The sequence below is a fragment of the Coregonus clupeaformis genome, chromosome 33, assembly GCF_020615455.1.
Source record: "Coregonus clupeaformis isolate EN_2021a chromosome 33, ASM2061545v1, whole genome shotgun sequence".
NCBI classification, from domain to species: domain Eukaryota; kingdom Metazoa; phylum Chordata; class Actinopteri; order Salmoniformes; family Salmonidae; genus Coregonus; species Coregonus clupeaformis.
The window spans coordinates 27,087,597-27,103,551 of record NC_059224.1 but is presented as its reverse complement, the minus strand read 5'-3'; the positions used below and the strand labels follow the sequence as shown (position 1 = coordinate 27,103,551).

The window sequence follows — 15,955 nt, the reverse complement described above, 5'->3', positions numbered from 1 at the left end:
TTATAATGCCCTGATTGTGCCTCGCATCCTTTGTGACAGGCCCATTCACAATGTGTCTTAGTTAATTATGGATTGGTAATAGGGACAGAGATTAATGACATGTGCAGAGGGGGAATGATATCCAAGCAGAAAGGCTTTCCAAGGGCAACATACATTAATCCCATGTAATAAATAAATGGTTTCTGAATATGGGTTCCTAAGAGTCTACAAACAGATCCATCACAAATCTCTACCGGCATATCGATTACATGTGGCATTTGATGTGATATGTTATTAAATAATAGAAAAGTACACTCTTTGAAAAAAGGGTTCCAAAAGGGTTCTTCGGCTGTCCCCTTTGGAGAACCCTTTTTGGTTCCACATAGAACCCCTTTGGCTTCCATGTAGAACCCTCTGTAGAAAGAGTCCTACATGGAACCCAAAAGGGTTCTACCTGGAACAAAAAAGGGTTCTTCAAAGGGTTCCCCTATGGAGATAGCTGAATAACCCTTTTAGGTTCATGACAGCACCTTTTTTTCTAAGAGCATATAGTCATATAGGAAAGACAGACATGCAGCATTTGTTGATATATACCACTGGAGAACATTTGACAGGCTGACTGTTTTACTGTTATCTGTGCCCTGCTCTCCCATGGGCAGCCAGACAGTGTCATAATAGGAACATTCATATTCCACACCGTACTCTCAAAAGCATAATCATGTGATTAATGAGTTGAAGCAATGCAATTATAAATTCTGTCCAGTCACTGTTCTATGTATTATTATTACTCACTAACTGTAAGTCGCTCTGGATAAGAGCGTCTGCTAAATGACTAAAATGTAAATGTAAAAGTCCCATTAAAAGTGCTCTACTCCCTCACATTTCAGTTATTTTAAATTAAGATGCTTTCAATGTTTAAAGGGCAATTACTGAGACAGATTATTAAGCAGATGAGGGATTTGCATCTGACTGGTTCTTGGCTTTTCGACAGACATATGTAGGCTCTGTCTTTTTTCTGAAATTACCTCATAAAACTTTTGTAACATCCGTTCTGTAATCTTGTACCACTATACAATTTAAGTGGATCCTCTTGGAAGGTGAAGATAGACTTGCTGCAATTAATAAAATCTGAAATAGATAAATCATATTTTGCAGGTCTCTTACACACTGATAGACTAAGAATTCACTAAGGATTGGGTCTTTACTCACTGAAATCTTATGGGAGCTTCAAATTTGGATAGCTGTGGTCTGAAAGGTGTATGTTGGCAAAACCCTTCCCTTTCACCTGCATGAAACTTCTTCATTAAAGCCTTGTTGGGGCTCTAACTTAATGGTTGCAGATGGTCTCATTCTTAATGCAGGTATTGGATGGGGTGAAATAGACCAGAAAGAGAAACATAGCCTACTGTGTCTGTCTGTCCATCATGTGTCAAAAAGGTATGACGGAAATACATGTGGAACGTAATCATTACACCGACATCTTGGTCAGTTTTGAAGTTTTACATTTCCCAAAGCAGAACCTTTTCTTACTTGTATTGATACACACTGAAGCAATACAACATGTGCTTAGAATGGAAAGCAGCAGGTGCTGGAAACTATTATCACTCAACCACCAAGACTCCAATTTGATGCAGAAAACAATGGATTTCGTAATGAGCTTGATTTTTGGAACACAATAAACCACTGCAAATCCAACTTGTACATTGTGTCACACACAAACAACGTCAACATTTCCAAGGGCTCAGCCAAAAGAACTCTGCAAATGTTTGAAACTTTTTATTTAAAAAAAGAGAGAACATAATCTTCACAGAGGCAACTGCTGCTTTGGTTAATTTAGTGATTTTTACAACTGCCAGCAAAATGAGCCACTCTAGCGCTTTTCCCTTTCAAAGACGTGAAACTTAATCAAACTGTGACTTCATGGTTTGACAGTCTAATGATCATCGCAGAGACTAGCATGCCGGAGAGGTAATAGGTTTCACAAACCTCTTGATTGCTTGAAACAACTTGGGCTTTCATTAGTTTCTCATTCCAGGCCAGATGGTGAATACATGTTTTTTGAATTGGCACCATGGTCACCGAATTTGCATTTCACAGCATGGGAAGCTCCTTTAGCAAACTACATCCAGATAATGAAAGTATCAGGAGGAAATGACCCTCGTTCAAGATGTTGCCAGTCAGTGACTCAATAACAGGACTTAAAAGGAATCTTAAATACAGCAAATTATTTCCTTTAAGGGGGTAATCAATCCATCCTGACCACGAGAGGTGAATTAATTATTACGCTATGCTTGAGAAATTAACTCCATTGTGTTTTCCAATGCAGGGATTTCTCTTATGGACAAGGGGTGTTGAAATTACCTCATCAATATTAACATGCAACGTAAAATCAATAGGGCGAGAGAAACTTGGAGACAAGATACCAGACCATTTCACTGATACTGTTTAATGGAGAAACACAAGGGTGGAATTGATCAGATGAGGCAAGACACAGGTTGTTGGCACCTTAATTGGGGAGGACGGGCTGGAATGGTATCAAATACATCAAACACATGGTTTCCATGTGTTTGATGCCATTCCATTTGCTCAGTTCCGGACATTATTATGAGCCGTCCTCCCCTCAACAGCCTCCTATAAGGCAAGAAGTCCCTGTGGTTCAACAGGCTGAGATGTATTAGTTGGAGGATGGAATACTCTCTACTGTGAATGGTTAGTGTCCACCTGGACCACAGACTTGATCTACTAATATAACCTGTCACCATGCTTCACCTCCATTTGTCTTGACTGGTTTCCTCTACAATAGGTCATGATACCAGCGTTGACTTACTCTGTAGAGTGCAGCCCGGGCCCCAGTGCCAGTTTGAACTAGGCCAGAGCAGTTACTCTGAAAGACCCAAATCTGAGTTTGATTCACTCCATTAGGCCATGTTCTAATGGAGTAACATTAATGCCTGATCGAATTATATGGGAACAAGCAATTAAAAAGAGCTTAAGCGCTTTGCTGATTCTGCAATGTGCAAATATTATACAGGGACTAATTGAATAGCAGAAACAAGAATTAACACGAACAAAATGCAGGCACAGAGACGGAGCATAGCGTAGCAACAAGCGCAGCGACACGGCGCTCTGCATAACAACAGACTATAAACAAAACAAGGAGTTGCTTTGAAGATGAAGGAAGTCAGTTGGTGTACATCTCCACACCCCTGGGAGAGGGACTACTTTCAAGAAACTGTCTGTAAGCTCTGTTGATTCTTCAGATGCTGCTAAATCTCACCAGTTGGTGTTGTTGTGAATGTCAATGTCAGATAAGAGACAGGAAATGCTGTAGCTGATCATACAATGTTAATTGTTGGCTAATTTTCACACACAGGCTTGGGACTCCGTTCAATCGAGCCCGCCTAGCTCTTTTTCCCAATAGAAAATGAAATCAGAGAATGGTTTTGGGTACTATAAAATTCTACTTGTACTACCAGGTAGACTCCCCTCAAAGGTACCTTCCAGTTTTCACAATAAGAAGAGTGCATGGGCAAGATGCTGCATAACATTAATAGATGAGGATTAATTGAATCTGGTCTTTGAACTTTAAAGCCCCAGGTAGAATAGGGAGACAGAGAGGGAATAATAAGTAATCCTCCTACCTCATTGGTCGACAAGACGGAGTCCTCGTCCAGACTGAGGACAGCATCTGTGAGGATGACGTCATGGGGGGAAAAGCGACTGCTCATTGTCTGGGGGGAGAGGGGGAGGGGGAGAGAGAGAGAGGGAGAGATGTGGTCAATTGCTGCAGTCGCAAACTCCAACAATCCATCCACTGGCTCTGATGTTAGCACCTCTGACTGTGTGTGGGGACCTATTCAATCACAAGTTTAAGTATTTCAGGTACAGTATGTTTGAATGGGCTCTGTTAGAAATAGCAGGAGAGGAGTCACTTTTTCATGCTGGCTGAAAAGAAGAGCAAAATATTTAATCACTTCATCCTGACGCACCGAGAGAGTAACGTTAACCTTCTTCTCGGTTTGAAACATAATTGCATTTCTTTAGCCCTCCGTAACAGCTCATCCATAGAAGGCCAATCTTTGTTATTTTGGGCCTCAAATTCCACTCCTCTGTAGGCTACTTCTGGAAATCTCCTATTATTGAAGGACTTTTCATTTTAAGGAGGAAATATTGCTCTGATTATTGGATGAAAAACCTTGTTCTGTGGAGTATGTGGGTGAAGGCCAATGAGACATTAAAAACACCATAATGGCCCGGCAGTATCTTCTGTCCAAAGCCCCACTTCACAATAACACTTGTCCTACTAATACAGCGCAATTACAGTGTAGGTACACAATGGAAAAATGTCTATGCAATAATATGACATATTATTAATAAAATGCCTCAACTCTTTATCTCCATGTTATTGACTGTGCGTATTTAATTTCTACGAAATTCTCTGGGTATTTCTATTTGAAATGACTGATGGCTGTTTCTCTCTCTGCGGCCAGCGTTATTGGTAGATTGCCTGCTGCAAAGTTATGTCCTATAATATTAGGAAACAAACACATCGCAGAAGTGAACTGTCAGCAGTGGCCTCCTGAGAAGGATGTCAGGGTAATTCCCCCACACTGTCTCTCTCTCTGGGAGGCTGCCAGCCAGAGTGTGTGGTGTGATGCATCTTCACTAAAACTCCCCCTGCCTGCCGCCCTGTAATGCTCTTGACACCAAGCTTAAGGGGTTAATACCTCCCTCTCTCTCCCTCCTGATCTTCACTGGCTGCTCCCTCATTCATCAAATCAGGAAGTTATCGACAGGAACCTGTTGACTTGAAGATTAGCCTCGCCTCGGGTTGGCTGCTCAAGAGCAAGTGGGCCTGGCCGCGCTATCGACAGGGCCTCATGTCATTATTTTGCAGTGGCAGCAGTGGCGGATGACTCCAGGTGCTGTGGACTCACATCAGCGCGGCTTAATGGGCCCTTTTCAATGCAACATTATTTCCTATTTGCTTTAACTATCCCTGCCTGGTGTGTCATAGCAGGATAATAGTGACAGTGTATCGCTGGCAGGGCCGCACTGCACGGAGCCAAGCCTCTTGGCTCAGGAGAGCCCTTCATGGGGCCTTTTGAAAATTAATTTACCAGCTGAGGGATTGATTAAACGAGGAGCATTGGGTTACTTTAAGAGTCGTTTAGGAGTCGTGTGGCAAAAAGCTCTCCTAGGAACATATTGAGAGAGATAGAGTGTCAAAGTACAGGCTTTCAGTCCAACTATTATACACTCAGTAATCAGTCATTTATCAGCTGTGGAGGGCCCTTGGGATGAATGACAGCAATCAGACCTGACTCTCTATGACAATGATAAACACTCAGGTAGAAGACGACGTTCCTGAGAAAGAAGGGTGTGGGGGGTTGCTTCTTCTGATAGGTAGCTACAGTATATAGGTTAGCTCATAAAAGGCTATATCTGTGCATAGAATCTGTTGCTATTCATAAGAGTGCTCAAATGAATCGTGAGTGTGAGGATTGTTTTTTCTGAAGAGGTAGTGGAAGCCGTTGATCTTATTCTCCGGGATTTGCCAATATTATTGTTTTATTTTATGTTTTTAGTCTGTCATGTTAAATATGAATGATGTGTATTTATCCTCTCTGTCTTCGGTGCTTGGGGGCTTGATTGAATAAAACCAGTTTATTAAAATACTTGGGCTGCAGCATTAACCCTCATGGGACTGCAAATCCATTTTACATGAGGAATGCATATTTCTATGATAATTCTCCTACCACAGCTTACGGGATCACCGTATTCTGTATGTATCTACATTTTAGTAATTTAGCAGACGCTCTTATCCAGAGCGACTTACAGTTAGTGAGTGCATAAATTTTTCATACTGGCCCCCCGTGGGAATCGAACCCACAACCCTGTATGTATGAACTATCGATCTGCCGGCCGGGCTAATACGATGTGGATGCCCTAATCCATTACACTAAATGAAGGCTTTACAGAGATGGCTGTAATACTGCTATTGACTCATAATTAGAGGATTTGTATTATTTAAGTGTATTTATATAAACGAGGAAAAAGGGGGCTTTAGTAGCTCCAAGTTCATAGACTGAAATCCTAATGAATCCGTCGCTATTACATGCTAATTATATTCCCTCTGTGGAAACAGGAACTTGGATATCCAAGGGCGAATATATTTGGTCAAAATAGAAATGAATAGCAAATATCACAATGTGAAATGAGTATGCCTCTTTAGTTGAGAATAATTTCATCAATTGAACAGTGCCAAATTTGAAAAGATTCTACATGACATGGATTCCTTTGATCTCAATAAGCTCTTACAGTATGTCTATCAGCATGCCAGTAATACTGTCTTAATTTCACTGTGTTTTTCAGAGTAAAGCCATGAGGATACTCACTGACGCACTCTCAAACAAAACTCCCTCAGTAATTAGAGGTAAAAATTATCAACACACTCTTCACAACAGTGGCATTCATTTAGCTCTGCATTGACAACGACCATACTCTGTATAATGTACTTATTGCTCTAATTTCCCCATCCCCATGTTCTGATGGTTACACACTGCTCTGGATATCAGGCCAGCCAGCTGTTGTTGTTGTTGATGTTGTATCGCTCACCCCTCTGATTCAACCATAGCTCTGCCTTCAGGTCTCTATATACTCTGGAACTCAGAGTCCAATACACATCTTCAGGGACTGTTTGTCCTTCACTCTGCCCATCTCTCCCTCTCATCCCCCCTGGGTCTGTCCCTCTCCGCCTCCTCTGTCCCAGGGCCCACCGTCCTTCGTCCTCACCCCCAGGGCTGCTTTAACTGGTCCCACTGAGACAGAGGCACAGGGTTCTCAGATTGCTCTCTCTCCTTTCCTCTCTACTCCTTTCCTCTCCCTCCTTTACTTTCCTCTCCCTCCTTTACTTTCCTCTCTCTCCTTTACTTTCCTCTCCCTCCTTTACTTCCCTCTCCCTCCTTTACTTTCCTTTCCTCTCACTCCTTTTACTTTCCTCTCTCTCCTTTCCTTTCCTCTCACTCCTTTACTCCCCCCCTCTCCTTTACTATCCTCTCTCTCCTCTCCCTCCTTTACTTTCCTCTCTCCTTTCCTCTCTCTCCTTTACTTTCATCTCTCTCCCTCTCTCCCTCCTTTCCCTCCTTTACTCTCCTCTCTCTCCTTTACTTTCCTCTCTCTCCTTTACTTTCCTCTCTCTCCTCTCCTCTCCCTCATTTACTTTCCTCTCCCTCCTTTACTTTCCTCTCCTCTCCCTCCTTTACTTTCCTCTCTCTCCTTTCCTCTCTCTCTCTCCTTTCCTTTCTCTCCTTTCCTCTCTCTCTCCTTTCCTCCCCTCCTTTCCTTTCCCTCCTTTACTTTCCTCTCCCTCCTTTACTTTCCTCTCCCTCCTTTACTTTACTTTCTCTCCTTTCCTCTCCTCTCTCTCCTTTCCTCTCCTCTCCCTCCTTTACTTTCCTCTCTCTCCTTTCCTCTCCTCTCTCTCCTTTCCTCTCCTCTCCCTCCTTTACTTTCCTCTCTCTCCTTTCCTCTCCTCTCCCTCCTTTACTTTCCTCTCTCTCCTCTCCTCTCACTCCTTTACTTTCCTCTCTCCTTTCCTCTCTCTCCCTCCTTTCCTCTCCTCATTTCCTCTCACTCCTTTACTTTCCTCTCTCCTTTCCTCTCCTCTCACTCCTTTACTTTCCTCTCTCTCCTTTACTTTCCTCTCTCTCCTTTACTTTCCTCTCTCTCCTTTACTTTCCTCTCTCGCCTTTCCTCTCCTCTCACTCCTTTACTTTCCTCTCACTCCTTTACTTTCCTCTCTCTCCTTTATTTTCCTCTCCCTCCTTTACTTTCCTCTCTCTCTTCATCTCCTCTCTTTCCATCTCCTCTCTCTCTGGTCCGTGTCAATGGATTTTCCCCCTAGGCAGATATACAGTGATGTATCACTGAGTCACCTGGTGAAGATTTGGCATCATTCTCATCTCCATTAACTCCTGCTACTTCAAGGCCAATCTTTAGAGGCTTTTCAATAATTTTCTTTAAGGGTTAATCAGATTTGATGCCTGACACACTCATAGTCAAAGCTCAGCAGAGAAAAGTATTTAAATGGCTCAAGTAAGTCATTTTTGTCATAAAATGTACTTCAAGTGCTGTCATAGTGGGGTAAAGATACACTAGAAAATGTTCAGAGATTAAATATACATCGCATTATTGTAAACTAAAATTGCATTATGTTTGATAAAAATGCCAAATAAGCAGAAGACAATTTTGAAGTTATGACTAAACATAAAGCCACAAATCAAGTGTCTTTGTCATCTGCTGTTTGCTAGTGGCCCTTGGTCCTTAGTCTGACCAGTCTCTCTCTCTCACCTGGTGTCTTGCCTGCCTGGGAGACAGGACAAGTCCTGTGGGACTGTGTGTTCTGGCCTCCTCTGACCTCAATGCATTATGGATCATTAGACACCCACCTCATGAGTCCAGGGAGCCCGAGACACCACCATAGAGTACAGGCCAGGGATAACCTCAACATGCCCCATGACCCAGGAACCCTAACAGACCCACAGAAACCCATCTGCTTCACCACTGCTGTTTACACAGACTCTGATTGGAGTTTAAGGGAAAGTGTAGTGAGATAGTTCAGCCTCTTTAACTTGGATAATTTGTACCAGGTTGGCATGCCTTTCTGCAATAGTAATAGATTTCCTCCACTTTCAGGATATTTAAAAAAAAACAAATTTGCTTCAAAGTGCAATCATGTGTCATTATTCCTCAACTGTAACCTACAGCTTGATTTGATTGCATGTTAGGTGATAAGGATATTGTGAATTTAAGTTGTGAATCAAAATTTGTAAAATGTGAACAATATAAGAAATACTGATGAGTAATGATGCCATTCAGTAAATTCGGAACTCTGCCCTCTGACATTTAACACAAATATGAATGAATGGACTGAATTGATTCTGAGGATCAACTCATGAATTGAGTTGAGGAGAAACTGGTAGTGTTCAAAAGCATTGGACTCGAACGCAACGACTCAACGCTTTGCATTACATCTAACATTTGGAAGTTTCACCACATTTCATTATCTGTTCTTATTGGCCATGTTCCCTTCTGATGAGACATCTTGTGATCCAGGCTGTATATGAATTTAGCAGGTGATGAAAATAGCTATCTGACGAGGATGGGGAGAGGGAGAGGTGCTAATGAGACAGTGAGCCCTTCTTGAGGCATCGCATCGCAGGAGAGGAGCACACTCAGCCAGCCACCCACACACAGCTGTGGAGATGCTACTGTGGAGATCTGACACAAACACACACACGTGCACAATCACGCACACACATAGTCAGACATACACCCCCTCCCACAAGTCAGTGAAGGGCTTAGCTCCAAGCCGTCAGGCCCTGGGAGTGAGTGGCAGGTCTGCCGAGAGCAAGGATTGTGATTTAATGTTAGCTGGATATAATGTGATCCATGGCACGGATGTGGGTCAACTTAAATAGCCTTCAAATTGAAACCCACTTGAAGGAAAAATATGAGGGGACCTATTGTTAGATGTGTTACTTTCCTGAGGATAGAAACATGGAGGAAAAATCGATAATATAATTGGCTGGATTTTAATTGAATGCTGCCAGTGACCTCTACTCATGGCTGATTAGCGTGTACTATGGAGCCACATAGAAATAAAAGAATGATGGAGGGGAGAAAAAAATATAAATGTGAATGATAGATTACGACGGAGAGGGCCTGTGGTTCATCAAGGCCCTTTCACAGCAGCCTGTGTTTTCCCTTGTCTTTCACACAGTGTATTCATGCAGTAGCATGAAAATTATGCCTCTGCTTTTCACACTACAGATGTATGGTCTTAATTTGAGCCAGTTTGCTACAGCAGGAAAAATAATCCTGCAGCAACAGAAAATGTGAATTATTATGTGGATTATAATTAATATAAAAATTTTTTTGTAAGGGAAAATCAAGCTTGAAATTTCTAAGTGGAAATTACAAACTTCAGAAGCCGTTATAAACCTCAAATACACTACAAGTTTAAATTGTCCTGCATTGCAGGAAAGCTCTCTTACAACAGGTGGATCAAATTAAGATCCTACATCTGTAGCTTGCTAAAAATGAAAACAGTGCAAAAACAATGGCGAGTATAGGACCGAAAAACACAATAAATGGGGTCTAGGTTACTGCGTAATAACACACGAGCCTGTAGTCTTCATGCTAAATAAATAGGTGACATGTATTTAGGAAAACACAGCCTATTTGTTTAACCTCTTAAGGATCGGACCCTTTTTTTCAATTTAAATGACATACTCATCTAACTGTCTGCAGCTCAGGACCTGAAGCAAGGATATGCATATTCTTGATACCATTTGAAAGGAAACACTTTGAAGTTTGTGGAAATGTAAAATTAATGTAGCAGAATATAACACATTAGATCTGGTAAAAGATAATACCAAAAAAAAGCTTATACACTAACTTTCACACATCTAGATGGCCGGGCGGGGTGGGTGTGGAGCCAGAGACAGCAGGGGTTCAAACTTTAGAACCCAGTTCCTACATTTTAATATAAAAATTGATTTTATCAAACAAAACTATGCTACATTTTATCTCTGGGACCCTCAGGGTGACATATCAGAGCAAGATTACTGAATGTAAGTACATTATTTACCTTCAGAGGTGAATGTATCAAACCAGTTACCGTGATAAGTTTTTTGTTGTTGTGCACTCTCCTCAAACAATAGCCTGGTATTCTTCCACTGTAATAGCTACTGTAAATTGGACAGTGCAGTTAGATTAACAAGAATTTAAGCATTCTGCCCATATAAGTCATGCCTATGTCCTGGAAAGTTTGCTGTTACTTACAACAGTCATGTTAATCACATTAGCGCACGTTAGCTCAACTGTCTCGTATACGGGACACCGATCCCGTAGAGGTTAAAGAGTATGCCGGCCTTGATGGGATGAAACCATTTAGGACACACCAGATAATAAAAGCCTCTAGATACACAGCCGCCCTGGCTAACATACAATTACTTTGTTCCATTGAACATGCCATACAAATAAAAGCATTTTAATTATATGAAGAGTGCCTTGGTCCTCCTTTCTTTTTGATTCAATGACTTTCCTTTATTTGGCAGATTACATGAGGGACAACAAAAGATGCACAATAGAAGAAAATGGAACACATCTGCCGTTAGCTATTACTCTGTCTCCAGGCAGCACTCTGATTCAGTGTGATGTGAACGTTTCAACACAGCAAAGCTCTTATTGTTTGGGGAGAGAGCTGCAGAGAATTACTACTCTGGAGCAGCTGTCTTGTTAGACTAGAATACTCTGAGTGAGTAATTAGGGGCCCATAGATGCCTTTTTGAAAAGCTGTTTATTGTTATAGTGGAAACACATTTTTCTCCACTGCTGTGTTTATTACATGGGAACAAACAGAATCAATTAAGGGAGCTGCCATTGGGTTTTAGGGTCCTGCTCCTGCCTCAATGGGGCAGAATGGAGAGGGCTGCAGTCAGCACTACCCTTGTGTTAGGACAAGAGCTGGGCTGCTACTTCTGTATGAAACAACTGAGGGGTGTGTGAATGTGTGTATTTGTGTGTGAGACAGAGACTCACACAGAGAGAGAGAGAGAGAGAGAGAGAGAGAGAGAGATTTGACTGAAGAGAGAGAGATTTAACTGAAAAGAGAGATACATTTGACTAAAGAGGGAGAGATTTGACTAAAGAGAGAGAGAGAGATTTGACTAGAGAGAGAGAGATACATTTGACTAAAGAGAGATACATTTGACTAAAGAGAGAGAGAGATTTGACTAGAGAGAGAGAGAGATTTGACTAGAGAGAGAGAGAGCGCGCGCGAGAGAGAGATTTGACTGAATTCTGTGGTAGGCAGCATGCATGACACTGCTGATTGGAATTCCACTTTTGCTTTGTGTAATATATATTTTGTAAATGGAATGCTCCAAATAACACAATCTGAGTGATTATTTGGACTCAATGAACGGTTGGAAGAATCGTACTGTATCAAATCCGTGCAATAGAGTTTAATCAGAGTAGTTAGATTGAAACCACATTAGTGTGTTATAAGATTCAGTAAGTGCATTTGTCCTCTTTGGAAGTATGAAGTCTCGTGTACTAGCGCCTATTGTTTTCAAAGCTCATAAGAACACTGCAAAGTGGTGCCTTACTGTAGCATTACTAAAATGATTCAGCTGAGGCTTGGCACAGTAATGGCCCTGTGTGTATTTCAACTAGAGACCGCCTGGAACGCTCCTGGAAGCAGCCTCATGCGGTGTGATGGCTCAACAGTCAAGGTAAGCTAAGCTCAGTCACGGCCAATTCCAAAAAGTACAAATTAAAGAAAAGCTTGAATGGATTTTATGAGGAATTTACGACTGCATTTTATCTCCCCTGACTTTAACAACCATGCTCATTCCCTCTGAATGATCAAGACTCAATAAAACACATTAAAATCGATAGCGAAACATGTAATCTTAACGCCCGCATAACTAGGAAAACTCTTACCTTTCTCTCTCCCTCAATGACAGTGATAGGCACGGTGGTGGAGGGCCACTTGCTCTTCGGAGGTAAAGGCTTGTCACAATTCCACAGCACAATGATCTTCAAATAAAACAAGTCAACAAAATATCAATTCAAAGTGCATAGACCCCACTGTACATATAGCCATTGGTTTGTAGCAGCGGATACACAGCGGAGTTGAGTCTGTCTTTCCTTGCAAACTTTGATCATATCTAGTTCAATATAACATGCGGCGGCATGCCATGACTACAGTATAGCTGTAAAGCTTTATCCTACATCATATAACTAGATTAATTCTCGCTGACTTCTATCCTTTCACATATGAATTACAGTATAGAAATCAATGGTCTGCATCCCTGCAGTTTCGCCTCAGCTCACGGTTCATGGGTTTGCGTTTCATAGAATTAGCAATTAGATACTAATTTAATTTAATAGGATTTCTATGCTGAGCTCTCACCTGTGCACAGAACTTGGATTTGGCAACAGCGATGATGAGCTTGACTACGGGCTGCAGCTGAGACTGGAGAGGAGTCACAGCCTGGATAACAGCAGTGAACTCCTGGGACGGGCTCTTACCTGCAATCACACAGAAAAACACACACGTTCAGACACACACCTTCAGACACATACATCAAGACATTCATCTTTTGACCCACATCTTCAGAGTAGACTGAGACTGGACTCTCCAGTCCATCCACCTCCTCACGCCTAAATGGGAACCTAGTGCACTTACAGCATCCCAATCAATCTCTCTGACATGGGGCTGTGGTCTCTCTGGCCTCTGATGTACTGGGCTCCATTTATGGATCTACCGTCTTAATGGGGGTGGAGGCTGTGCGGTCACACAAGGATGCCTCCTTGACGTGGGACGTGATAGCTGACTGTTAGTATGTCTATTTGTTGAGCAGAACATTTGCCTGAATAGGAGGATTGCTCTTTGCAGACGTTGCATGAGCAAAGAAAGCTGTAGAACATTTCTGCCGATCATCTTCAGAGGGATTCAGTACTGCATTAGGACCTTGTTCTCATCCTGTCATCGAAAGCCTTGATAAAGTATTTTACTCTGGCAACACTTGTGTAGAAGAAATGTTTCCTCCGGGAAACCCCACAGTCATTTCTGGTAGCCATTTTAAGTTCAGTTCAAACAAACGTTCGAATCAAACATTAAACTGCAAATATACCAAGCAGAACTGGCCCAAAAATATTTCAAATGACTTTCATTGAAAGAACTGTGATCAAAGTTGTTTGAAAAGTTTCTCCAACTGTTGTTAAGATGAGGGAAACATATTTTACATTCCAACAAGGTATGCTGTTGCATTGATCCAATATTTATTGCCACTCCACTGGCTTAAAGGCTTGATAATTATATAACACACCTTAAACAACTGTAGCAGAGTATGCTCTTACACCCACATTTGTGAAAAAGGAGCCTCATTTCGTGGCCCCATCTAATCTTGAGAGACTGCCCTTTGCAGCTTATCCTACTACTGTACGCCTAGTGGAGGTGCGTGTCACTGTGTCACTGGATTGGTTATGCTGGTTATTAGCCTTTATGCTGGTTACTGGCCTTAGCGAAGGAGCTCTAGAAATGGTCATTAGAAAGGTTCAATGTGGTATGGAACGCGCTCAGAAAGTAGACCCTAATGTTGACAGAACATAGTCAAACTGTACTATGGTACAGGGGGGTATCACACCCATTGCAATGGACCGGAACAATCATGATCCGCAAACGAGGCAATTTGGAGGGTTTTCCGGACCATAACAGAAAGCCAGGTTGGATCAAATCAGACACAGACCTCGCAGACGCTGTGGCATAATTATCACTACTTCACAAAGAGCAGCGGTGTGACTGCCGAGGAGAAAGCTGATAGGGGTTCCTGAACCTCGCTGAGATCTAGCTGCTGTAGTTGTAGCTGTAACCTTGAAAATAAAAGAGGTGCCGGGGAAGTGAGGAGGTGTGGTGACGAGGGCAAGTGTTACCGCCTTTTCACACGAGGTGTTGGTAAACAAATCACTCCTCTTCTAGCAGCCTCCTGGAAATAGTCCTTCTCCTCGATGTCGACTTGGCACAACGCAATGAGAGAAGACTTTGTGGAACTGCATATGCAGCGTTCAGATTAATTCACATTGTTTTTGATGCCCTGTCGATCTAATCCAAAGATTTAGACAAGATATACTTTCCCCCTCATGTAAAAGGCTATAATGAAGCTTCAGATTGAGATTGATTGACAGCTCATTAGTGTCACTGTTTGCTGAATAGCTTGCAGAGAAAAGAAAGGATAACTTGAGAACAATTCCTGCTAATAATAAAGAGTACTGCAAAAAAAGCTTCAAGGTGGTCCTCCTGATCATTTTCACTCAAAATATTTTAGTTCAAACCAAATTCAGTTGAGACATTACATCTCATGAGTAAAAATTTGAACTCAAATGGCGATGAGAATTGGTTTTGATGACTGCGGATAACAAGCAGAGTTTCTACAGCGAACATTCAAACAGTTTTTTGCTGTGAATGGGCCTACCCTTTCTCATCCACTGATTTGGCATGTCTTCATACATTCCCAGTAGCTTTAAACATGGTTAAAAGAGAATTGTGAAGCAAACAGCCTGTGAAGCACATGATAGGAGGTGCCAAAGCAGCTGGACTCTACTTAACAAGTTGGAAATCCAATTTGTGATTTTGAGGCGGTATACCCAGTCATCAAGACCCCAGAGATGGAGCCCAACATCACCTTGTTTTCTACTTCTCACAGAAAATATGATGCGGCACAGATGCTGTCCTAATAGCAAAATATTGTAACATCAACTAAAAACATTTTACAGAGACTTCAAAAACAGCAAAATAGTCAGTAGAATTTACACAGGCCTAAACTGCAGATGTGTGAGAAAAACCGGCAGAAACTTTTTAACTACCTAGAAAAGTTTTTAACCGCTTCGCCATCAGAATGATGGAAAGTGAGACTGATAATGCCTGTGTATTACCGGCATTGATGACAAGTTATTCCCCCAGAACTGGCAAAAACTTGATTTACTGCGGTAGCATAAAGCAAACTGCCCATTCTTCCTGTCCTCAACTCCTTAGAGAAAGACAAGCATCTATCTGAGTTACGGCTTCATCCCAGTGCTCCTCACAGGACTGCGGTAGCAGCACAGTTCATAATGCACAGCTCCAAGGTGCTCCATGCAGGAGAGAATGCACAAGACACCGACTGCTCTGCTGCAGCATTGTTCCATTTCAGTTACGACTACTGACTGACTCTAGGGAGGACTTGACCCTCTGCAATTAATGGCACTGGAGATAGGAGGGATAGAATATGGGATAACTTACACCAGTTCCCAAATGTTAAATCCATTACAATTTCAGCTGTAAAGTGCATTGGTTGGTCCCCAAACATGAACTTTAGTTAACGTAAAATGTGTCTGCAGTTGGTTAGCATGAGCAACAATTTCT

General features: G+C 42.0%; 1 protein-coding gene across 1 annotated transcript in view; it reads right to left on the bottom strand.

The window, feature by feature from the left end:
• Positions 1-15,955, bottom strand: part of LOC121548927 (exostosin-1) — a 231,997-nt gene that overhangs the window by 11,326 nt on the left and 204,716 nt on the right. The window contains exons 7-9 of the mRNA XM_041860600.2: positions 12,965-13,083; positions 12,493-12,588; positions 3,621-3,710 (exon numbers count right to left, since the gene is read on the bottom strand). Coding sequence (XP_041716534.1) covers positions 3,621-3,710; positions 12,493-12,588; positions 12,965-13,083 — 305 coding nt within the window. The remainder of the gene's footprint in view (positions 1-3,620; positions 3,711-12,492; positions 12,589-12,964; positions 13,084-15,955) is intronic.